General features: G+C 40.6%; 1 protein-coding gene across 9 annotated transcripts in view; it reads right to left on the reverse strand.

Moving 5' to 3' along the window:
- DMD (dystrophin) overlaps positions 1-25,884 on the reverse strand; it is a 4,177,531-nt gene that overhangs the window by 2,398,767 nt on the left and 1,752,880 nt on the right. For all 9 annotated transcript variants that reach the window (XM_075336500.1, XM_075336497.1, XM_075336505.1 and 6 more), the window contains 2 exons: positions 6,953-7,123; positions 4,791-4,970 (listed from right to left, as the gene is read on the reverse strand). In XM_075336500.1, coding sequence (XP_075192615.1) covers positions 4,791-4,970; positions 6,953-7,123 — 351 coding nt within the window. The remainder of the gene's footprint in view (positions 1-4,790; positions 4,971-6,952; positions 7,124-25,884) is intronic.

The raw sequence follows: 25,884 nt of genomic DNA on the forward strand, positions 1-25,884 counted from the left end.
GAAAAGTGCGGCGTGCAATATTATTCGTTCCCTTTCAGTTAATACTTTGTAGCGCCACCTTTTGCTGCGATTACAGCTGCAAGTCGCTTGGGTATGTCTCTATCAGTTTTCACATCGAGAGACTGAAATTCTTGCCCATTCTTTCTTTACACACAGCTCGAGCTGAGTGAGGTTGGACTGAGAGTGTTTGTGAACAGCAGTTTTCAGCTCTTTCCACAGATTCTTGATTGGATTCAGGTCTGGACTTTGACTTGGCCATTCTAACACCTGGATACGTTTATTTTTTAACTATTCCATTGTAGATTTTGCTTTATGTTTTGGATCATATCTTGTTGGAAGACAAATCTCCATCCCAGTCTCAGGTCTTTTGCTAACTCCAACAGGTTTTCTTTAAGAATGGTCCTGTATTGTGCTCCATCCATCTTCCCATCAATTTTAACAATTTTTCCTGTCCCTGCTGAAGAAAAGCAGGCCACCACAATGTTTGACAGTGGGGATGGTGTGTTCAGGGTGATGAGCTGTGTTGCTTTTAAGCCAAACATATTATTTGGCATTGTGCCTAAATAGTTCGATTTTGGTTTCATCTGACCAGAACACCTTCTTCGACATGTTTGGTGTGTCTCCTAGGTGGCTTGTGGCGAACTTTAAACAACACTTTTTATGGATATCTTTGGGAAATGGCTTTCTCCTTGCCACACTCATAAAGGCCAGATTTGTGCAGTGTACATCTGATTGTTGTCCTATGGAAAGACTCTCCCACCTCAGCTGTAGATCTCTGCAGTTCATTCAGAGTGATTATGGGCCTCTTGGCTGCATCTCTGATCAGTCTTTTACTTGTTTGAGATGAAAGTTTGGATGGACAGCCAGGTCTTGGTAGATTTTCAGTGGTATGATACTCCTTCCATTTCAATCTGATCGCTTGCACAGTGCTCCTTGGGATGTTTAAAGTTTTGAAAATCTTTTTGTAACCAAATCCAGCTTTAAACTTCACAACAGTATCATGGACCTGCCTGTTGTGTTCCTTGGTCTTCATGATGCTATCTGTGCTTTAAACAGAACACTGAGACTACCACAGAGCAGGTGTATTTATATGGAGACTTAATTACACACAGGTGGCTTATATTTATAATCATCAGTCATTTAGGACAACATTGGATCATTCAGAGATCCTCAATAAACTTCTGGAGTGAGTTTGCTGCACTTACAGTAAAAGGGACGAATAATATTGCACGCCCCACTTTTCAGTTATTTATTTTTTAAAGAAGTTTAAAATAAGCAATACATTTCGTTCAACTTCACAATTGTGTCACACTTGTTGTTGATTCTTCACCATAACATTACATTTTTTATCTTTATGTTTGAAGCCTGAAATGTGGGAAAAGGTAGAAAAATTCAAGAGAGCCGAATACTTTCACAAGGCACTGTACATCTGGAGAAAGTAAGAGAGCAACAACTCTCATTTTCTGACGGATGTATGTGATTTATCCAAAGGTGGGGAGAATCAAGAAGCCACTGATAGGCTGCAAGGGTCAGATGACATAACAATGTCATACAATCCCCAAGAGAAGAAGTGCTGACTTCACTAAAATGGCGTCAGCTTAGGAGGTGAGTATATCTGTCATTGTTTTACAAAAGGGAAACATAGGGATTCTGGAGGTTTTGTCCTAGTAGTAGACAACCCCTTTAATCTCTGTACTACAGCACCATTACTGCCATGTCTTTATTTTAAATTACAAAAGGGTACTGACAGGTTCTCTTTAAAACTTTGATCCACATAGTAGATTTGGTTTTGTATTTGATGCAATTTATCTGAGCAGTTTATAAAGTTGAACTCTGTTTGGCGCTATGGGCACCAAAGATAGTTTTATTTTTAGACAGTTCTAATAAATGATACCCTCTGTCTCTGGAGTCATATACTAAAAAAGTGACAAGGTTGATTGTAACACATGTCAATATGAAAGAAAAGTGTGAAAAAAAGAAAACATTTTTTTTCATCCTTTTTGTTATTTTACACTATGTTGTTTAATTCAAGTGGAAAGCATAGTGTATTTGGATAGGGTTGCAGCATCTATTTTACTTATAGACTTGTATTGGACATATAAAAATTCTTAATTATTGGAGGAGTGGAAGCTGTTATAGTCTATATTTTTCTCATTGTGGGATGATATTTGAAAGCTCTCTTTGTAAAATAATAGTAAAGAGATTTTCTGGTTTTGGACCAAACCTTCCCTCCATCTGCAGTTTATTTGAAAAACATATTCAGCAGTGCTGCAGCCAGGGACTTTGTTTTTTGGCTCTGCCAGTGTTGACTGCACAAGCAAAGTTGACACCTTATATTGCTATATCAGTTATGTAAGCTTCCCTCATGTTTTAGCGAATTTAGTGAATTAATTTATATTATCAATTTCATACACTTCATAGATGTCATAGATTTCACACAACTATAGATTGTATTGAAATTTAAAAAGAAAATTCCTGAAAATCCACAATTGGGTGATCACATTTCCTCACGGAACCGTGTAAGTGGGACGTAAGAGGACTATATATATATATATATATATATATATATATATATATATATATATATATATATAGTCCTCTTACGTCCCACTTACACGGTTATTTGAGGACATGTAGATACTTTATATATAAATATATATATATATATACATATATATATATATATAGAACAAGCTGAAGAAGGATCCAGCAAGGCAGAATGACTCCAAAGGGCACCAAAAGTTTTTGTTTTTTTTTCTCTGACTTTATTATCTAAGAATAAAAAATTCCAGAGCTCTTGACAAGTTGTTAAGCGCAAGGTATATGCAGTATGCACTACGCATTTCGGCGGACGCAGCCGCCTTCTTCACGGTCCCAAGACAAAACTCAGTTTTGGTGCCCTTTGGAGTCATTCTGCCTTGCTGGATCCTTCTTCAGCTTGTTTTACATATCTTGGAAGTCTCCCACTTCGGGTCCGTGCAATAAGGAGAACAAGGACGCCGGGGCTTGAGCTCAGACAGGTGAGCTGGTCTACAACCTTTATTTCAAAAATATATATCTATCTATATATATATATATATATATATATATATATATATATATATATATATATATATAAGGACTATATATATAACAATTCGGCGCCACCAGTTTTAAAAAATATATTTCTAAAGATGCTATTGACATCAATTTCTCACTAGATGTCAATAAGAATTCATCCATGCCACACAGGTAGAACAATCAAACCATTGATGTCCATAAATTTAGTGATGTGTAATAATGAGAAATAGCACATGGAAAAAGTATTGAGCACAAATAGAGGTATAAAAGCAATGGAAAGTCATGCCATCAGCTAGCATCTAATAGTAATTAGAAAACAATAGTGGCACTTATTGAAAAATAATAACATCTAGTTCCATTGACGGCCTATTAAAAGGTGTCCAATTACCAAAGTGCCACACAAGAAACATCTCATGATGGGTAAATCCAGTAAGCTGTCGCAAGACCTTTGTAATCTTATTGTTGCAAAGCATACTGATGGTATTGGTTACAGAATTTCTAAACTACTGATGTTTCCAGTAAGCACTGTTGGGGATATAATTTAGTCAGCACGACACTTTAGTAGAAAAGATCTAATTTCCAAAGTATAAAGGATGCCTATTGCAAATTTTATACCAAGCAGTGTCATTCTACATTGATTTTCTGTGCTGTTCATAACAGCGCAAAAATGTGGCTAACAAGTATGGCGTCACATTTGTATCCCATATGGTGAAGACTGAGCATCACATGGAAGTGCAAGAGATTGGTTTTGTTTTGTGAGACTGAGACTTTTCTTCTTAGTATAAATAAAGTTGTTATCTACATTTCACAGTTTTAGTTTTCTTCAGCTTGTACATCAAAGACACATTCTATTAACCCTCATATGGACAGAAGCTTTAAGTAACCTGCTACAAGCTCAGTTCAGTCTTTCCTGCTCAGTATAATTACACAGATTGAGAGAACTGTGCAGCTACTTAGATATCTCTGTGATAGGAGAACAAGGTTTTGAATGAATGACCCTATGAATTAAAGAGATTCTGGTTTTTGCTACCTCATCTGAAAGCAACATAATGTAGGCTAAGAGAACCTAAATCCAGTGATGTATCAGTTAGATTACTGGCTGCAGCCATTCTGACACAATCACAGCTTTTAGATTTAGCAAAAAAGCAGAACTCTCAATACAGATTGTACATTGATAATGAGGTTTGTCATACTGCCATGCGTGTGACATTGTAGTCCAGCAATGATAATCAATAGGTGATAAATCCTTTAGTTTATGTAAACAACAGCACACAGCCTGATAAGAGAGGCATAGTTGATTTTTCTTTTTTTAACCCTTACAACATGCTGTCCTCAGATTACAAAATCTTGTGTCAGATTCCCTTTAAGGAAACAGTCAGCAAGGACTCACACTGCTGACCTTACTGACTGTGAACTATAAGACACAAATACATTTTAGCAAGACATTACCTTACTAAAAAATGTTTCTTATAGTCAGAAAAATATGATGTATCACCAAATGATCAGTAGCTGGCATTAAATTACTACAGTCATTTCTATAAATAAACGTTCAGAATTTGCAAAGTGAACATTCTACATATAAAAAAGTTGAGAATATAACAATATAAAAAATTATTAAAAAAAAGTGTTATGGTATGTTATTTAATAAAATCTGTGTGAGAAAAGATCAATAACTTATTTGACTAATAAATAAGCCTTCCATGTTTATTATTGAAGCAGTCTGTTCTTACCATCAGTAGGCGGAACCATTCTTCAGCTCTTGATGTTACTGCCAGCCAGTTGCTATTTAGCAGACTAAGTTTATCATCCACAAGATTGCCTTTTTCTCCTAGTATAGCTTTTAGGGAATCTCCTAAATCCTGGATATTCTTCAGTTGCAGCTGCCGCTTTTCCATCTCTTTCTGTGTTGTCTGTCAGAAAATAGACAAGGTCACGACATTCTTGCCATTGAATAGAAAAAGGTAGATAAGCTGTACCTCTTCTGTGCTTATCGATATTTGTACATGTTTGGGCATCATTATTAATCATTTTCTAATAGGATTGTCATTGCACAGCACTTACTGTCCTTATCAACTAGGTGTCTATTAATCATGCTTCCTTAATTTAATCTGTCTGTCTTTCTCCATTAATATTAGCCATAGTCTTGTGTTAGAACATTTATCTAAAGTACTCTTATACAAGACTAAAATGACTAAAATCCAAATCCTATCTCCCAACCCTCACTCATTTCCAATATACTTTTTGTGCTTTGAGACAGTTTTACAATATATATATATTTTTGTATTGTGAGGAATAATATCTGCCAATGTCTCCTCCATTTTATAGGTGTATATTGAAGCAAATAGTGCCCATATCCTTACAACAAGAGATTAAAGTTAGGCTAAGGTTGGGGCACAGAATAAATGTATTAAGGGGCATTTAGAAGGGAGTAAAAGCCTATTACGAGCATTAGTAGGGTGCAGAGTTTCATGTTCATCCAGTGCCATGAAGCCTGAGAAGTCTGAAAATGTACCTATACCCTTATATAAGGCTAACATTATTAAGACATATACCAAGACAATTACTGCATACAGGCATCAGACTAAAAACATAAAAGAAACTCTAAAAACAATTACTTTATTAAATAATTAATTAAAATGGTTGGAGACAATTAAAAGAGAAATAGCAAAAAGAAAATAAAATAGTGCTGTAATAAGTGACACACGCTGGCTACCTTCGTGGGGTCAGATGATGACCTCTGTTGCTACCATGATGTGTTTCCTGTAAATGTCGGCAGAGCGCCGGCACTCACACTAACACAGCATTTCTCCTGATTATAGTAAGGCTGAAGTATCGCTCTGATCAGGAGACGCGATCGGACACTGCAGGCATAAAGTCCCCCAGGGGGACTAGTAAAATGAGAAAAAAAAAAAAGTTTTAAAAAATATGAAAAATAAAACAAAAACTTAAAAGTTCAAATCATCCCCCTTTTGGATCATTGAAAATAAAATAATAATAATGAAAAAAATCATATATTTGGTATCACCAAGATCAGAAATGCCTGATCTATCAAAATATAAAATCAATTAATCTGCTCGGTACACGGCATAGTTATAACATTTTTTTGGTTGCCTAAACATCGCATTAAAATGCAATAACAGGATATCAAAACATTTTTATTTATGAAAAAAATGGTATTATTAAAAATGTCAGCTCAAGACGCAAAAAATAAGCCATCACTGAGCCTCAGATCCTGAAAAATTAGATATCTACAGGTCTTGGAAAATAGTGCCAAAGAGCAATTATGTTTTTTACAAATTTCTGAAACTTTTTCTTATCACTTCGATAAAAGTAAAACTATACATGTTTGATATCTACAAACTCATACTGACATGGGGAATTATAATTCCATGTTTTTCAAAATAGTAAACAGTTTAAATAAAAAAAAAAAACAAACCCAAGCAATTGTGCAATTGCACTTTTTTGTAATTTCACCGAGCTATGAGTTTTTTCCCATTTTCAAGTACAACATGGGACAGAATGAATGGTGTCGTTGAAAAGTACAACTTGTCTCAAAAAGAAAGCCCTCATATGGCTATAGTGACAAAAAAATAAAAAAGTTATGTCTCTAGGAAGAAGGAGAGGAAAAGAAACAGCACTAAAAGTGGAAAATAGCTCGTGGGTGAGGGGGCTAATCTTTATTATTTTGAAACTAATGATCTACCTTTTGGGGCTTCTGTTTCTTACTATACATATACTAAACTCTTAAAAAATATTTTCCAACCACAAACATTCATCATGAATTTAAAAAGATTCCATAAGTACTATCTATATAAACAAATAATTCAGTTTTAACAAATCTCCTTTAAGTCTGTAGAGTTTTATTGTCAGTTGGCATTTATATCAGACTCACCTTGCTCCAGGCAATCTCTTCCTCTAAGTTAGTTGGCATACCCTCATCAGATGATCTCTTTGTTACTTCAGTGTCTATCATAGCCAACCATTCAGTCAAGCTGCTCATTTCTTTTCTTAGCTTTCTTGAAAGTTTCAAGCTTTTCTCTAGAACCTGCTTTCCTTCAGTTACCTTATTAAAACACAAGTTGTAGAATTGTAAATTGCGTAGAATAATGCCTTCTACATATACTCTTGCACATTCCACTATGACTAAGGCCTCTTTCACATGTTCGTGAAAAGCCACGCATGTTTTTCATGGAGGTGTCAGAGGTGCGTTTTGCCCTCCATGTGCCGTGTTTATGGCACACGTGTGTTCTCCGTGTGTTATCCGTGATAACACACGGAGAACGTAAACTTTCTACTCACCTGTCCCTGGCTTCGCTGTCCGTGGTGCTGATCTTCGGTCTGCAGTCCTGACGACTCCCCGCTGCTGCTGCTTCCGGCCGCAGTGAAGTGAATATTCAATGAGCATAATGAGCGGCGGTTGGAAGCAAGTGACAGCAGCGGCAGAGCCTGCAGTGCTGGAGAAGGTGAGTAAAGTTTTATTTTTTTTTCTCGCAGACACATGTGATTTCTCCAGCGCGTGTCACACAGAACACATCCGTTTGGTCCGTTTGCATTACGTCTGACATGTTTTCGTTACGTGTGATACCCGTGATGCTGGAGAGAAAACGAACATGTTGCCGTGAGGAACACACGGACACACATATGTACGGCACGGACACACGTTCCGTGCGTAAATACATACATGTATCCAAGTCCATTAAAAAAACAAGGTCTACGTGTGCCCGTGTCTCCGGTACGTGAGGAAACTGACCAAACACGTACCAGAGGCACGGACGTGTGAAAGAGGCCTAAAAGTGTAGGCATGGCTTTTGACAAAGGTCACTTATTATTGAGTGTCAATATACTATATTTAGGCCAACAGCAAAAAAATCAGGATAATCTTGACATATTAATAGTTAAATAGTTTGAAAAAAAGGCAAATGTCCCAAAATTACAACCTTTCAGCAACCAATCTATATGAAGAAAGAAGTGAAGAAAAACACCTGCAACAGTTGAAACACCTTCTTGACTCCAACAATAACACTCAGAAATTTCCAGGATAAAACAATCTTCAGACTTCCTTTTAAATGATGGACTTAACTAGTAGTTACTGTATATATGAAGAGGTTTACTTTGTACTGTAAACTATAGGAATTTAGAAGTTGGTAACATGAGGCACAATCACAAATTAATAATAAAACTTGAGATATTTTCTTTACGTTATGTCAGTCTGCAGGAATTTCTGCATACTCCTAAAAAGAGCAGTGTAATACATTGCTCCTGTTTCAGCCAGTGTTTTCATAGCCACATACATAGACGTCATATGTTTTTCAGTCTTAGGGGCACTTTGCACACTACGACATCGCAAGCCGATGCTGCGATGCCGTGCGCGATAGTCCCTGCCCCCGTCGCAGCTGCGATATCATGGTGATAGCTGCCGTAGCGAACATTATCGCTACGGCAGCTTCACATGCACTCACCTGCCCTGCGACGTCGCTCTGGCTGGCGAACCGCCTCCTTATTAAGGGGGCGGGTCGTGCAGCGTCATAGCAACGTCAGACGGCAGGCGGCCAATAGAAGCGGAGGGGCGGAGATGAGCGGGATGTAAACATCCCGCCCACCTCCTTCCTTCCGCACAGCCGGCGTGAGCCGCAGGACGCAGATAGATGTTCCTCGCTCCTACGGCTTCATACACAGCGATGTGTGCTGCCGCAGGAACAAAGAACAACATCGTAACATCGGTTTCCCAATTCATGGAAATGACCGAGGCTACACCAATGATACGATTACGACGCTTTTGCACTCGTTAATTGTATCACAAAGGATTTACACACTACGATATCGCATGCGACGCCGGATGTGCGTCACTTGCAATTTGACCCCACCGACATCGCACCTGCGATGTCGTAGTGTGCAAAGTGCCCCTTAATTAAAAAGGTAATCAAATCAGATCAACAGAAAATAGATGAAGAAAAAATTCTCCATTTGTTTTACTATTTTCTTTAGGGGAGCTATATTATGTATGCTAATAATTGATTGATTAACAATTTTTGTTTTCCACTATTAGAGATAGTTAAACTCATATATACAGTGTATATAGATGCTCAGCAGGGTTTATCTAGAGATGGGCAAACCCGCAGATGTTCAGGTTTGGCAGGTCCAGCTGGATTTAAAAACACATCCGATGCCAAACATCTTCCCAGAAGCTGAACCACATATGAGTATATGAGCACCCGAACATTGTGCTGTAAAATGGTGGTTGAAAGGGGCAGAGGGATGAGAGCAGGAGCATTATACTTACTGAGTATCCCGCATGGCTGTAATACTACTCCTGGGTCTGCTCATTAAGCCTCATACATATTCACTGCTTCATCCGCCCACTGTCAGTCCCTGTGTATCATTGGTTGGAGTCAGACTACACAACCACCTTGTGTGACAGCATCTGTGATTGGTTGGAATCACACATGCTATCTGCGTCCCTATAGTGTAAAAGTAAATAAATAAATTGGCGTAGGTTCCCTCTATTTTGTGTCCCACCCACCTCAGTGTTGTATAACACTCCAGAGCTGTATACCCCTCCAGAGCTGAATGCCCCTCTCTAGAGCTGTATACCCCTCTCTGGAGCTCTATGTCCCACATTGCTATATATCCCCAGCCTCTTCTGTGATGTGTATATTTATAGCAGTGTCTGTGTACAATGTGTGCGGCCCTGTCTGTTAGTCATGGTCACCAATTAGTGCGGCACAGCCACATGCCCAGAATGGGCAGGACAGAGATAAGCGGGGAGGGGAGTGAGGCTGCTGCTGGATTCCCTATATTAAAAATATCTCTAATGCGTCTGTGTGTGTATGTATGATATGTATCTCTGTATGTCAGTGTTTATAACTGTGCATAAATTCATGTTTGTTTATATGTGTTTTTCTAAATTTGTCTTTAAATATGTATATCTACTGTATGTATGTCTGTATGTGTACGTATCTGTGTATGTGCGTGTCTGCGTGGTTATGGGGCCCACTGAGACTATATTGTCCAAGGCCCACAAAAACCTGGAGCCAGACCTGGATAGTGGAGTAAGCTAATGCCAAATGCTTCAGCAGGTTAAGCAACTGGAGAACAAAAAGATCAGGATTTTGTATTCAAACTTTCTGATCCTTATCTTCAACATCTTTTGTCTAGGGAACAGTTGGAAAGCAACAATACACAACAAAAGGAGCAATTGAGATGAAATTGTCAGATTTGGCTGTCTATAATGTGTATTTAGTCTTGATCACAAATCTTGTATAGATAAAATACCAAATATCAGCATAAAGTTGGTATTAAGGCTACGGTCACACGACTGTAAATTGTTTCATATGAGTGAACTGAATCATTTATTTTATGACACTCGCATCAAACTCTGAACAAGTGTCAGCTTAGTGTGATTTGATTCTTTTAGGTAAGAGATTCGGAGCACAGTGTGAGGAGAAGAAGGAGAAAAAAAATTCTCAATCTTCTCCCTTGTGTCAGTCCGCAGAAATTGTACTGCACTCCAATGTCATCCAAGTGCTATCCAATATTTCCCAGGCACCCTAAAGGCCGCTTTACATGCTGTTACATCACTAGCAATGTCGCTAGTGATTGCACCCACCCCCGTTGTGTGTGCGTCATGGGCAAATCGCTGAATAATATCGCTAGTACGCGTCACACCTTCCTAACAACGTCGCTGTGGCTGGCAAACAAACTCTTTTTTAAGGGGGAGGTTCGTGCGGCGTCACAGCGACGTAACACAGCGGGCCACCAATAGAAGCGGAGGGGCGGAAAGCAGCCGCATTAACGTCACTCCAACGTCATTCCGGAGGACGCAGGAACGCTGTTGTTCGTCGTTCCCGGGGTGTCACACATAGCAATGTGTGCTGCCTCAGGAACGACTAACAACCTGCATCCAAAGAAAGCAATGATATTTGGGAAAGGAATGATGTGCCAACAATCAACGATTTTTGCCGTTTTTAGGATCGTTAGCGGTCGCTCGTAGGTGTCACACACAACGACGTCACTAACGAGGCCGGATGTGGGTCACGAATTCCGTGACCCCAGCGATATCTCATTAGTGATGTCGTTGCGTGTAAAGCGGCCTTTAGACTTGAGAAAAAAATGTTGATGAGATCTGCCCAATTACATACTATTTGTTTTAGTGCTATTAGTTAAAAAAACAGGTAGCACTCGATGATATATGCTGTGGTGTGAGCTAGCTCTAACTCTGCAACATGAGGTGGAAACAGGTGGCAACACGTGATGTACCGGAGTCAGGAATCAGAAAGAAACAATAAGATTATATAGGGATCCCAGCTTATTATTGCAAGAGTTTTTATATAGATATATAGAGGGGCGTGGCAGCTATAAGTCCCCTTACCTGGCAGCCAGACTGGCTTGCAAAGTCTCCTTAGGGCTGCTTCTCACTTGCGAGTTTCTCGCAGTAGAGCAATGCGAGAAAAACTCGCATTGGAATCGGACACATGTTGGTGAATGATTCAGCTCTCATCTGCGATTTTTTTCTCAGTCCAAATCGGACCGAGAAAAAAATCGCAGCATGCTGCTTTTTTGCGAGTTTCTACTGCGAGTTTCTCCAATGCAAGTCTATGGGAGCGTGTAAAAAATCGGATGTCACGGGACGGCATTCACACCATCTTAGTGACATCCGATTTTCTAAATACATTTCTCGCATGTTTCCTAAAACACTGGAAACGAGCGATGTCTCCCAATGTCTGTCAATCACTATTCCCTGTCAGTCGGTCTCTCCCTCTCGGTCTCTATTCTCTCTCTGTCGGTCCGTCACTATCTCTGTCCCTCTCTCACAGTCTGTCAGTCAGTTTCCCCCCCTCTCTCATACTCACCGATCCCCGATCTCCGGCGCGGCGCTGCACGGCTTTCTCACTGCTCCGGCGGCTTTTACTATTTTGAAAAAGCCGGCCGCTTATTAAACAATCTCGTATTCCCTGCTTTCCCCACCCACAGGCGCCTATGATTGGTTGCAGTGAGACACGCCCCCACGCTGAGTGACAGGTGTCTCACTGCACCCAATCACAGCAGCCGGTGGGCGGGTCTATACTGTGCAGTGAAATAAATAAATAAATAATTAAAAAAAATGGCGTGCGGTCCCCCCCAATTTTAATACCAGCCAGATAAAGCCATACGGCTGAAGGCTGTTATTCTCAGGATGGGGAGCTCCACATTGTGGGGAGCCCCCCACCCTAACAATATCAGCCAACAGCCGCCCAGAATTGCCGCATACATTATATGCGACAGTTCTGGGACTGTACCCGGCTCTTCCCGATTTACCCTGGTGCGTTGGCAAATCGGGGTAATAAGGAGTTATTGGCAGCCCATAGCTGCCAATAAGTCCTAGATTAATCATGTCAGGCGTCTATGAGACACCCTCCATGATTAATCTGTAAGTTACAGTAAATAAACACACACACATGAAAAAATCCTTTATTAGAAATAAAAAACACAAACAGATTCCCTCATTACCAATTTAATAAGCCCCAAAAAGCCCTCCATATCCGGCGTACTCCATGGACCTCCAGCGTCGCTTCCAGCATGAAGGTGACACGAGCTGCAGAAGACACCGCCGCTCCGGTCACCTCCAAGCAGCAACTGAGGTGAGTAGCGCGATCAGCTGAGCTGTCACTGAGGTTAATCGCTGTCACCGCTGTATCCAGTGACAGCGGGTAACCTCAGTGACACCTCAGCTGATCGCGCTACTCACCTCAGTTGCTGCTTGGAGGTGACCGGAGCGGCGGTGTCTTCTGCAGCTCCTGTCACCTTCATGCTGGAAGCGACGCTGGAGGTCCGTGGATTACGCCGGATATGGAGGGCTTTTTGGGGCTTATTAAATTGGTAATGAGGGAATGTGTTTGTGTTTTTTATTTCTAATAAAGGATTTTTCTGGTGTGTGTGTTTATTTACTGTAACTTACAGATTAATCATGGAGGGTGTCTCATAGACGCCTGACATGATTAATCTAGGACTTATTGGCAGCTATGGGCTGCCAATAACTCCTTATTACCCCGATTTGCCAACGCACCAGGGTAAATCGGGAAGAGCCGGGTACAGTCCCAGAACTGTCGCATATAATGTATGTGGCAATTCTGGGCGGCTGTTGGCTGATATTGTTAGGGTGGGGGGCTCCCCATAACGTGGAGCTCCCCATCCTGAGAATACCAGCCTTCAGCCGTATGGCTTTATCTGGCTGGTATTAAAATTGGGGGGGACCGCACGCCATTTTTTTTAATTATTTATTTATTTATTTCACTACACAGTATAGACACGCCCACCGGCTGCTGTGATTGGGTGCAGTGTGACACCTGTCACTCAGCGTGGGGGCGTGTCTCACTGCAACCAATCATAGGCGCCTGTGGGCGGGGAAAGCAGGGAATACGAGATTGTTTAATAAGCGGCCGGCTTTTTCAAAATAGTAAAAGCCGCCGGAACAGTGTGAATGCCGTGCAGCGCCGGGGATCGGTGAGTATGAGAGAGGGCTGCTAACTTCAGTCACTCAGGGGATTAGCGGTCACCGGTGAGTCCTTCACTGGTGACCGCTAATCAGGACGCGGCACAGACAGAGCCGCAGCATGACAATGAAATCGGGTTAAGTTCACCCGAGTTCATTATGACAGTCGGCTCTGTCTGTGTCTGCTGTCATCTGCCATTCAGCTCTGCTACATGGCTGTCTGTGTCTGCTGTCAGCGGCCATGTAGCAGCGCTGAATGGCAGATGACATAGTAAAAAATACGCATTACACACGCATTACACACGCATTACACACGCATTACACACGCTAGTAAAATCTCAGAAATAGCATCGCACTTGCGTTGCAGTCGCACCTAACGTGAACTAAAATCAGCCGAGTTTTTTTCAGCCCAGTCGGACCGATTTTACTCGCATAGATGTGTTTCCACCCTTAAGGCGAATAGTGTTCCCCCGTGGTCCCCACATAGCTTTCTCATGAGCCAGATCAGACACCCCCATACTTTGCACTGAAGAGGGGCAAGCACCCCGAAACACCGTGTCTGCAAATTGGGATTCTGATCTGGCTTATATATCCTGAGTCATATTGCAAAGGATTGTTGAAAATCCACTTGTAACTTTTAGGATTGCTACTTCCAATAGGTGGCGCTGTGCTAGAGTTTGTCTCCTTTACTCGAGAGACAATTTGTATATAGATATAACTATGTATCACCTTTCATTGGGGTATATATTTCTTATAAAATTAGGCCTGAAAGCTTTTTACCAGTATTGGCTAGACTCTAGTAGGTCAGACCACTCATGTACTTCAATAGTATACAGCGTATGTTTAAAATTTCCATACGTTTTTATGAATTTAATAACCAAAAAAACTGTCAGTGAAAACTTGTAGCAAAATGAGAATATTATAAACACTGCATTGTATTATTTCTGCTTTGAATAATTTGGCACTTCTAAAACGTAAAATAATTAACAAATTATCCATTTAACAAATGAAAATAAAATGCAAGCCATGTGTATAATTTAGCCAGCAATGTTAAAAGAAGAAGGACTAATTGAAAATAATGGGTTATTATACTCTTTACATTAGCATTGCATATTATGTCTCCGTAACAAATGCTGTTTTCTAAACTCTCTCCAGAGGGAGTGGTGTTTTATTGAAGGCAATTATAAAGTCGAAGTTCTAAGTTCAAAATATGCAACATTTGTGTATCATTAATTTATTTCTACAATTAGACTGGATTCCGCTTTTGCATTTTGCAAAGATAAACATTGAACTTTAATTCCCACAAAACTAAAATAGATTCTACATTTCACCATTAAGCCTTGTATAAAGTAATTGAAAGGCTGCCATCTACAGCACAGATGTTTTTGGAACAGTGTCAGCTTGGTTATCACTCTTGCTTTTGTACAGTTATAAATATAGCAAAATGGTAATGCTATTTACCAGCCAAGGTCATAGAAGGAAAAGGATGAAGCAGCACCCTTAATAAAATGGGTAACACAGGTGCAAAATACTGATGAAACAACCACTCTCAACCTACCAGTTCTTGGGAGGGGAGTGCCCAGTATTAGAATTACCCACAAATTACTAATGGGCAATCACGACACTACATGAACTGATTGGCTGACAATGGTTGTTCTATCAGTATTTTTCTCCTATGTTACCTCCTTTATTAAGGGGATCTGCTGCATCCTGTCTTTTGATTCTGTGACAATGACAGGAAATTACCATTGCCTTTTTCCTATATTTAAAATTTAATTATTCAACATTTTTTTATCGAGGTTTCTTTGGTTTTGCTTTTCATTTACTGAAGTGTAGGGACTCGAGAGACAAGGTGGCCCTTAAAGCGCATCAATCACCAGGATTTTCCTATATAACCTAAAGCCAGTTCTATACTGGCACTATCAGGCTGATTCTATACATACCTTTAACTGTCAGCTCAGATGTATAAGTTTTGAAACACAAGCAAGTAAAGTTTGTAAAATTAGCAGCTTGTTGAGTGACAGCAGCTGAGCATCAGCTGATAGCTTCAGTGAGTATTCATAGTTATCCCCTTCCCCTGTTACTTCTGCTAATTCTATTATAGAATCAATTTACTTTGTGACTAAAAGGACCTGTGCTATTATCATACCCATGCGACCAGATGGGGTGGGGCCTCAGCCAACAGAAAAATGATGCTTCCTGGTATCAGCTATGTTGGCTGAGGCCCCGTCCCTTCTAGTCACATGGGAATGATATCAGCACAGGTCCTTTTAGTCACAAAGTAAATCGATTCTATAATAGAATTACCATAAATAACAGAGGTAGGGTATAACTATGAATACCCACCCCAGCTATCAGCTGCTGCAGTTGCTGTAACTTAACAAGGTGCTGATTTCACAAACTTTCCTTGCTTCTAAAAATCCTAGCTCACAACTAAAGGTATGTATATAATAAGCATGATAGTGCCAGTATAGCACTGGCTTTAGGTTATATGGGAAAATCCTGGTGATTGGTGCGCTTTAACGTTGTGTTGCAAGCTTGCATATTTTGGCCAAAATATAAACCAATACCTCATATTTATTTATTTTTATGCATATTTTATATATATATTTTACAGGATACAGCCAGACTCATCAGTGGTGACCTTGTAAACCAGGGACCTATATCTCTGTGGTGCACTGGGAGAATACCAGGCAGCCTGTGTAATTAAATAGTAGTGTTGTGAAACAGGCTATTGGCTAGGTACTGTGCATTACATGTGTGACTTGTGCCCTATTGCAAGCTTCATCTGTGGGTAATTCTAATACTGGGCAATCACCCTTTCTATAAACTGGTAGGTTGAATGTAGTTGTTCTGTCAGTATTTTGCACCTGTGTTACCTCCTTTATTAAGAGGAGCTGCTGCTTTCTGTCCAGGCATATGTTTCTGTGACTTTGGCTGGTAAATACCATTGTCTTTTTGCTATATTTATAATTAAATCTTTTTGGAATGTTTTAAAAATATATATCCTTATATTTTTGGCTATGCTTTTTATTTAGCTTTTATACACAATGCAAGTAATGATAATGGGTAAATAAACAAAATACTATGGAAAACATAAGGTGGCCCCTATTCCTTTCATCTGTTTAATATTGCTCTAGGAAAGATGCAGGCAAACAAAATATATGCAACTAACACAATGGCTAGAAATCAAAGTCAACTTAATCCATGTATTGATTTTCCCAGCTAGGGTCAATGAATGCTACTAATGGATTTCCTATACGTACTTTGTGTCTTGAATTGCTTTGTAGAATAATGGTTATACAGTAAATCTACATAAAGGTTTGATACTTTATAGTACTATTTGCACATATCGTTGAATTACAAGGTAAAAATATACTACAGGCTGTAGCAGACGTGCAAACTCAGATTTCTATGGAGATATTTTATTAAGCTGTTCAGTCAGGCATACAAAATCTATGTATTATTATAAGATAGAAATGGAAAAATTTGGCAATGAAGTGGGAGTATACGCAGTGTGCAGGATACACTATGTCATCATGGATGATTGCGCAATGCCCTACATTTCCCCTTCTCACTTTTTCCTGACACCTCTTTTTCACTGGTATATAGGGGTCATTTTAGGACTCACCCACTAGTAATTTTTCTTTTACCTGATACTTGATTTCAGCACCGACTTTTCAATAGTAGGAGCTACTGTTCTAGTCTCTTCCATAGAATGCCTAGCTACAAAAGTCTTAAGCCCACTTTACACGTTGCAATTAGTTGTACAATCGCATTTGCGATGTGACACGCCCAGGTTGCATACGGGATCTATGAGATTTCACGTTGGTCGTTCATTTGCTGTCACACGAGCGTTAGTAGTCTATGTTAAATTGGTCAATTTTGTGTGCGATCCTTTAGATCATGTGTTCTGTGACGTATGCATTGAGCACCTTTTTTTTTTTTTTTATTTATTGACTTGCCAAGCGTGTGTAATGTGTAGGGATGCGTTTTTACTATGTCATCTGCCATTCAGCTCTGCTACATGGCCGCTGACAGCAGACACAGACAGCCATGTAGCAGAGCTGAATGGCAGATGACAGCAGACACAGACAGAGCCGCACTGTCAGAATGAACTCGGGTGAACTTCACCCGACTTCATTGTCATGCTGCGGCTCTGTCTGTGTCGCGCCCTGATTAGCGGTCACCAGTGAAGACTCACCGGTGACCGCTAATCTCCTGAGTAACTGAAGTTAGCAGCCCTCTCTCATATACTCACCAATCCCCGATCCCCGGCGCTGCACGGCATTCACACTGCTCCGGCGGCTTTTACTGTTTTGAAAAAGCCGGCCGCCCATTAAACAATTTCGTATTCCCTGCTTTCCCCGCCCACCAGCGCCTATGATTGGTTACAGTGAGACACGCCCCCACTCTGAGTGACAGGTGTCACACTGCACCCAATCACAGCAGCCGGTGGGCGTGTCTATACTGTGTAGAGAAATAAATAATTAAATAATTTTAAAAAACGGCGTGCGGTTCCCCCCATTTTTAAACACACACGCCCAAATGAAGACAGCCGCGCGATCAGCTGCTGTCACTGAGGTTACCCGCGGCCACCGGTGGATCCAGCGGTGGCTGCGGGTAACCTCAGTGACAGCAGCTGATCGCGCGGCTGTCTTCATTTGCTGTGTGGAGGTGACCGGAGCGGCTGTGTCTGCTGCGGCTCCGGTCACCTCCATGCAGCAGCGGTGGAAGCGACGCTGGAGCATCCCGGATTACGCCGGACAAGGAGGGCTTTTTGGGGCTGATTAAAGTGGTGAACCAGGGAATGTGTGTGTGTTTTTATTTCTAATAAAGGATTTTTCTGGTGTGTGTGTTTATTTACTGTAATTTACAGATTAATCATGGAGGGTGTCTCATAGACGCCTGACATGATTAATCTAGGACTTATTGGCAGCTATGGGCTGCCAATAACTCCTTATTACCCCGATTTGCCAACGCACCAGGGTAAATCGGGAAGAGCCGGGTACAGTCCCAGAACTGTCGCATCTAATGTATGCGGCAATTCTGGGCGGCTGTTGGCTGATATTGTTAGGGTGGGGGGCTCCCCATAACGTGGAGCTCCCCATCCTGAGAATACCAGCCTTCAGCCGTATGGCTTTATCTGGCTGGTTTTAAAAATGGGGGGAACCGCACGCCGTTTTTTTAAATTATTTAATTATTTATTTCTCTACACAGTATAGACACGCCCACCGGCTGCTGTGATTGGGTGCAGTGTGACACCTGTCACTCAGAGTGGGGGCGTGTCTCACTGTAACCAATCATAAGCGCCGGTGGGCGGGGTAAGCAGGGAATACGAAATTGTTTAATGGGCGGCCGGCTTTTTCAAAACAGTAAAAGCCGCCGGAGCAGTGTGAATGCTGTGCAGCGCCGGGGATCGGGGATTGGTGAGTATATGAGAGAGGGGGATAGACTGACATGGACAGAGAGTGAGGGACAGAGATAGTGACGGACTGACAGAGATTAGTGCATGACAGACATTGTGAGGCGCTTCAGAACGCAGCTTTTCAGCTGCGCTCTGAAGCGGACCTTTTTTAAGCTGCGGTGCAGAGCGCACACCTGCGCACATAGCATCAGACAACAAAATCGTATGAGGGATGTCACACGTTTCAATTGACTAGGTTCGTGCAACAAAACGCTCAATTCTAGAGAATGATACGATGTGTTTGCGATCAACGGTTTTGCGTTCAATCCTGATCGCATGTAGCTGTCACACGCAGATACCTCACAAACGATGCCGGATGTGCGTCACTTACAACTTGACCCCAACGACGGATTGTGAGATATATTGAAGCGTGTGTAGCGGGCTTTAGTCTAGAGTTATCTTTTTTATGGCACTGTAAAAGAAAGTACAGCAGCTGCATTAGATTGTAGAGTTTGAAAGTCTTAGGAACTTTTAGTGTCTTCACAATTACATACTTATTGTATATAGTTCATTTTTAGATCGAGTGAAACATTTATCATCAACTCTGTATTTTTTTAATAATTCACCTAGTAAACTCCAGTGCTAACTAATAATATGTCTCTTTTCATAGTGGTGTCATGGCTCCTACTTGTAATACATCTATGACATGAATCAGTTTTTAGGAGCATATTGTTACAAATCCGTCAATTCCAAGTAGACTTTCATAGTAAGCTTACATCCACACATCTGTGTGGTGTTGATTTTTTCTAATCCTGGACAGCACACAAACCCATAGAGATTAATTGTTCTATATCTATATCTCTTTTTAAAATAAAGGAAAAAGTGAAGAAAGCGAAAGGAAAAAGAAAAACAGCCTTCAAATTAGGCCAGATCTCCATAAGTCATGTTGCAGTATCTCTGTTAGCGGGATCAAAATTGGTCCTGAGACCGTTGAGTAAAATTTTAACAGAATTTAAATGGTCTCTTGTGGTATGGTCTCTTGTGGATAAAGTATTTTTTATTGACAAGAATAGCACTGTTCAATTTTTGAGAAAAAAGTATAAGATGGAAAATGTTGTTAGGCAACAGATTGGAAACAGCCAATAACATGGTTGTTGTAATTAGGAGATTGAATCTAATGGCATGGAATGAAAATTTATAAAATCACATTTGTTGTTTTATTCACACAATTAATCCTAGAACGCGCAAGCAATTCAATCTACCACCATAGAAAACAAATGACCTAGCAGGCCTGCGAGGCCCCAGGTATGCGTTCTAGGGTTAAGAAACCAATTAAGAAACAAACTGCACTGTACTCACCTTTATTGGTATATCACTTAGTCTCAGCCACTACTCCCAGTGTTTCGGAATTGGCTGCAATACTGACAACGTCTAGCACTGCCCTCAGTCAAACCATCAGATATTAAGATAACTACTAAATGAACCACTTGCATGTTACAACTACAGTTAGGTCCAGAAATATTTGGACAGTGACACAAGTTTTGTTATTTTAGCTGTTTACAAAAACATGTTCAGAAATACAATTATATATATAATATGGGCTGAAAGTGCACACTCCCAGCTGCAATATGAGAGTTTTCACATCCAAATCGGAGAAAGGGTTTAGGAATCATAGCTCTGTAATGCATAGCCTCCTCTTTTTCAAGGGACCAAAAGTAATTGGACAAGGGACTCTAAGGGCTGCAATTAACTCTGAAGGCGTCTCCCTCGTTAACCTGTAATCAATGAAGTAGTTAAAAGGTCTGGAGTTGATTACAGGTGTATGGTTTTGCATTTGGAAGCTGTTGCTGTGACCAGACAACATGCGGTCTAAGGAACTCTCAATTGAGGTGAAGCAGAACATCCTGAGGCTGAAAAAAAAGAAAAAATCCATCAGAGAGATAGCAGACATGCTTGGAGTAGCAAAATCAACAGTCGGGTACATTCTGAGAAAAAAGGAATTGACTGGTGAGCTTGGGAACTCAAAAAGGCCTGGGCGTCCACGGATGACAACAGTGGTGGATGATCGCCGCATACTTTCTTTGGTGAAGAAGAACCCGTTCACATCATCAACTGAAGTCCAGAACACTCTCAGTGAAGTAGGTATATCTGTCTCTAAGTCAACAGTAAAGAGAAGACTCCATGAAAGTAAATACAAAGGGTTCACATCTAGATGCAAACCATTCATTAATTCCAAAAATAGACAGGCCAGAGTTAAATTTGCTGAAAAACACCTCATGAAGCCAGCTCAGTTCTGTAAAAGTATTCTATGGACAGATGAGACCAAGATCAACCTGTACCAGAATGATGGGAAGAAAAAAGTTTGGAGAAGAAAGGGAACGGCACATGATCCAAGGCACACCACATCCTCTGTAAAACATGGTGGAGGCAACGTGATGGCATGGGCATGCATGGCTTTCAATGGCACTGGGTCACTTGTGTTTATTGATGACATAACAGCAGACAAGAGTAGCCGGATGAATTCTGAAGTGTACCAGGATATACTTTCAGCCCAGATTCAGCCAAATGCCGCAAAGTTGATAGGACGGCGCTTCATAGTACAGATGGACAATGACCCCAAGCATACAGCCAAAGCTACCCAGGAGTTCATGAGTGCAAAAAAGCGGAACATTCTGCAATGGCCAAGTCAATCACCAGATCTTAACCCAATTGAGCATGTATTTCACTTGCTCAAATCCAGACTTAAGATGGAAAGACCCACAAACAAGCAAGACCTGAAGGCTGCGGCTGTAAAGGCCTGGCAAAGCATTTAGAAGGAGGAAACCCAGCGTTTGGTGATGTCCATGGGTTCCAGACTTAAGGCAGTGATTGCCTCCAAAGGATTCGCAACAAAATATTGAAAATAAAAATATTTTGTTTGGGTTTGGTTTATTTGTCCAATTACTTTTGACCTCCTAAAATGTGGAGTGTTTGTAAAGAAATGTGTACAATTCCTACAATTTCTATCAGATATTTTTGTTCAAACCTTCAAATTAAACGTTACAATCTGCACTTGAATTCTGTTGTAGAGGTTTCATTTCAAATCCAATGTGGTGGCATGCAGAGCCCAACTCGCGAAAATTGTGTCACTGTCCAAATATTTCTGGACCTAACTGTATACAGACTGAGACATCACATATTTTTTAAGGAGCAGTAGGTTCACCTGAAACTTTCATCAGATTCTCATTCTATTGTAGAAAATACGTAAAAGAACGGAATAAGAAATAGTTACAGATATGTCCCTTGTTAGACATGTAACAGTTCTTAAAAGGCTAGTATACTGTGTTGCGGTTGCTGTATGAGTCTGACCAGTGACATTAGTAGATTTTAGTGGGCCCTGGGGCAAAATTTGGATCTGCTCTCCCCCACTCTTGTTAGTAAGATGCATGAGTTCTTGTGGCATATACATGTTGCCCCCCTCCCGCATTATGTAGTAATTTTCCTCATACTGTACTAATGTTCCCCATCCTGGACCCCTCACAGGTATATACTGTATATTCTGCATCCTGAGCCCCTTCCAGGTATAAATGTTCCCCATCCTGTTATGTATGTCCCCAATATATCAAAGAATATATCTGAACAAAGATATCAGATGCACGTACAGCACCAGCACATGTCACTATTGACGTATTGTCCTTGCTATTTATTCTTTGGCTAACACCTTGATATGACTGCGTATTGACATACCTATATTGATAAAGTCCAGTCTGACGAAAGCCTACAGCCGAAACGTCGACTTAATTGGACGAACCAGCAATTCATTATTTGCAGCACATAATAAAAATAATTTTTTGCATTATGAACAGTTGCATGATTTTCTTCATTTGGGAGTAATAGTGTACCGGGATACTCTTTAATCTGTCCCCAATATTAGGCTTCTCCTGGAATTTATGTCCCCCTTCCTGGGCTCCTTCTTGGTATATTTGTCCACCATCAAGGGCCCATCCTGGTATATCTGTCTCCCATCCTGGACCCATACTGGTATATATGTTCCCCCATTCTGTCCCTAACCCTTATATGTAAATAATGTTTTGAACTTTTGACTTTCATACTCCTTAGCTCACATCCAATACAGCTTTGAGCGTGAGACTACCATCATTTTTTAGACAAACATCTTGGCTATCTCATACTTAAACTTGTCTTAAAACTATTTAGCAAGATTAGTTCTGCAGGTTCTTATCATGTTACCATTTTGCTCCTAAAAATGTAAATTTACATTTTTATTATTTTATTATTATTTTGTAAATTAAATTCTGGCTTTCAACACTTTCTGAATCCTCCTAGACATGCTGTAGATCAAATTCAAGGATGTCTCAACAAATTATGATTCCAGGTGTCTTCTACACATTTCCAATATTTTTGTATACTGGTTGGGTACGTATACAGCGTTTTCTTAAACTATGTCCCAAAGTGTTCAATTGGGTTGAGGTCTAAGGTCTGTGGGGGCCAATCTAGCACCTTTACTTCATAATAATTGACCAATTACTTCACCAATCTTGACGTATGCTTCGGGTCATTGACCTGCTGGAATAATATTGTCCTTTTCATGCCCATAGAACTCAAGTGAATGAAGTAACTTGTTTTGTAGGATACTCACATATAGCTCAGCATTGAGATGAGAATTGATCTTAGTCAAGTGTCCAACGCATTTGGCTGTTAAAAGATCCCATATCATCAGCTTTCCTCCATCAAACTTGACAGTTCTTTAATTTCTCAATCCGGTAACCCCATTTTCCCTTGTTTCTTCAAGACTCTTTTGTACCCATCAAAGCTTACTGTATTGACTTTCATCTCATTGCTCCAAATCACCCATTTCCAATCTTCTACTGTCCACTTTTTGTACTTTTACTTTTGATGAATTTGAAATTGAGGCTTCTTCACTTTCATACGGGCCACCATTCCAAATTTGTGTAACATGTTTCACACAGTATTTGCATTGATGTTTGTGATCTCACTATTAGACAGCATATGAGCCACCTTCACTGCCATGTTTGCCACACCAGAACTGATAAAACTTGTGATTAATGCCCATGCCTTGGTTTTTGAGTGGATGGACAGACTTCAATTCACATTCTTCCAAATGTCATTATACTCACATGGTGCAGTTTGGCAATTTTCTTGGCTGAGAGAGCACTTTGGATGAGCTCGATAATGCTGTTTCTCTTTTCTTGGGAAATGTCCATGGCTATTCCTCGAAACCAGTGACCTTTTGCATGGGAGTCAACATAATAACACACTGAGCTATTAGGGAATGTGAGAACAGATTTTAATTTGTAGTATACAGGAAAAAAGATTTTTCACACAGCAGGAGCAAACCAGTAACAAGCGAGATCATTGCATGTAAAATGTATGTATTATATAGCCAAGATGATTGTATATAAAATGAAAGTATTCTCATGCTCAAAGCTGTAGTGAATGATGAGATATGGAGCCTGAAAGTCAAAAGTTCAAAACATAGTCAGCCTTTTGCTCCTCAGTGTGTGTTCCACATCCTGGTATATATGTCCCTCATACTAGGCTTATCCTAGTATATATATGTCACCCATTCTGGAATATGTGTCACCAATCCCAGGCACATCCTGGTATACATGGCCCCCATCCTGGGCCCATCATGGGGCATATGTACCCGTCCTGGCATATATGGGCTCATACTGGTGTACATGTTCCTGCTCTTTAACACATTAAAAAAATAAACACTTCTACTCACCTACCCCTGTTTACATGACATGTGGCATCTTCCTCTGTAGCTGGTGCAGAAGCTTGCAGCAGAAGTTGTCACACAAGCCGCCACTGGCATGCTCAGCCAGTGGTTTGCATGCTGAAGTAAGCTGCCAGCCTGATTGGCTGGTAGCGTGTATTGCGATGCAAGAGTCAGTGATTCTCTGCACCGCAATGCATTTCAGCCAAATGTGTGTCCTTGGATGCACATCCAGGTGTCACCGGGACCCTTTCCTGAACAGGGCCGGTCACGTATCCACTCTCTGTGACTGCGATCATTACACCCCTGTTTCTACCAGTCATGACTATGAATGAGTGCATGAGTTAGCGGTAACACAAAAGTATTACCTATAAAAACATTTGTGTTTATTTTCTCCTGGACCTTATCATAGCTTTGAGCCATATACAATAATACAGCCTTAAAGTTGTTTCACAAAAGTTAAGCTACATGTGAAATGACAAATGACAAATGACACCTGACAAAAGTGGGTCTAGCCCAGGGTTTCCCAAACTCCAGTCCTCATGGCCCCCAACAAGTCATGTTTTCAGGATTTCCTTACTATTGAACAGGTGATGGTTTCATTATCAAGGCATCACCTGTGCTTTATTAATGAAATCCTGAAAACATGACCTGTTGTGGGTCGTGAGGACTGAAGTTTGGGAACAACTGGTCTAGCCCAAGATTTAAAGGATTGATGGAAAGTCAAACTAAATCTCCATTTAAATCCCTATCTGTTTAGTGCCAATAATGTAAGCTTTTTTTTCTTTTTTTTAAAAAACGTGCATTAAAAATTCCCTACCATTCCGTATCTACAGTAGTCTAACTGCTATTGTATTTTTGTCCTATTTCCCATCTGATGACACTTTGTATTAAAATCCCAGTGCATGCTGGAATACTCAATGAAAGCATTATCAAAGCAGAGGGCAGAAGGTGCAGTCACTGTAATAGCCTCTGCCCCTTTTTTGAAATGAATCGTCATCAGCGACACTCGTTTCAAGGGCTGCTCTGTCCCAGCTGTCCTTTGTCCCTGCTGTGTCCCTTCTTTGTCTCTCCCTTCATGCTGTGCTCTGTGTGATCTGCACAGTGACAGCATCAGCTTTGTTGTTATCTTAAATAAGTAATATTCTGACAGCAGCAGAGCAATGTCAATACGCAGCATTTAGGAGTACCAGTGACGTTATAGCTGGGGGC

The sequence above is a fragment of the Anomaloglossus baeobatrachus genome, chromosome 2 (genome assembly GCF_048569485.1).
Source record: "Anomaloglossus baeobatrachus isolate aAnoBae1 chromosome 2, aAnoBae1.hap1, whole genome shotgun sequence".
NCBI classification, from domain to species: Eukaryota; Metazoa; Chordata; class Amphibia; order Anura; family Aromobatidae; genus Anomaloglossus; species Anomaloglossus baeobatrachus.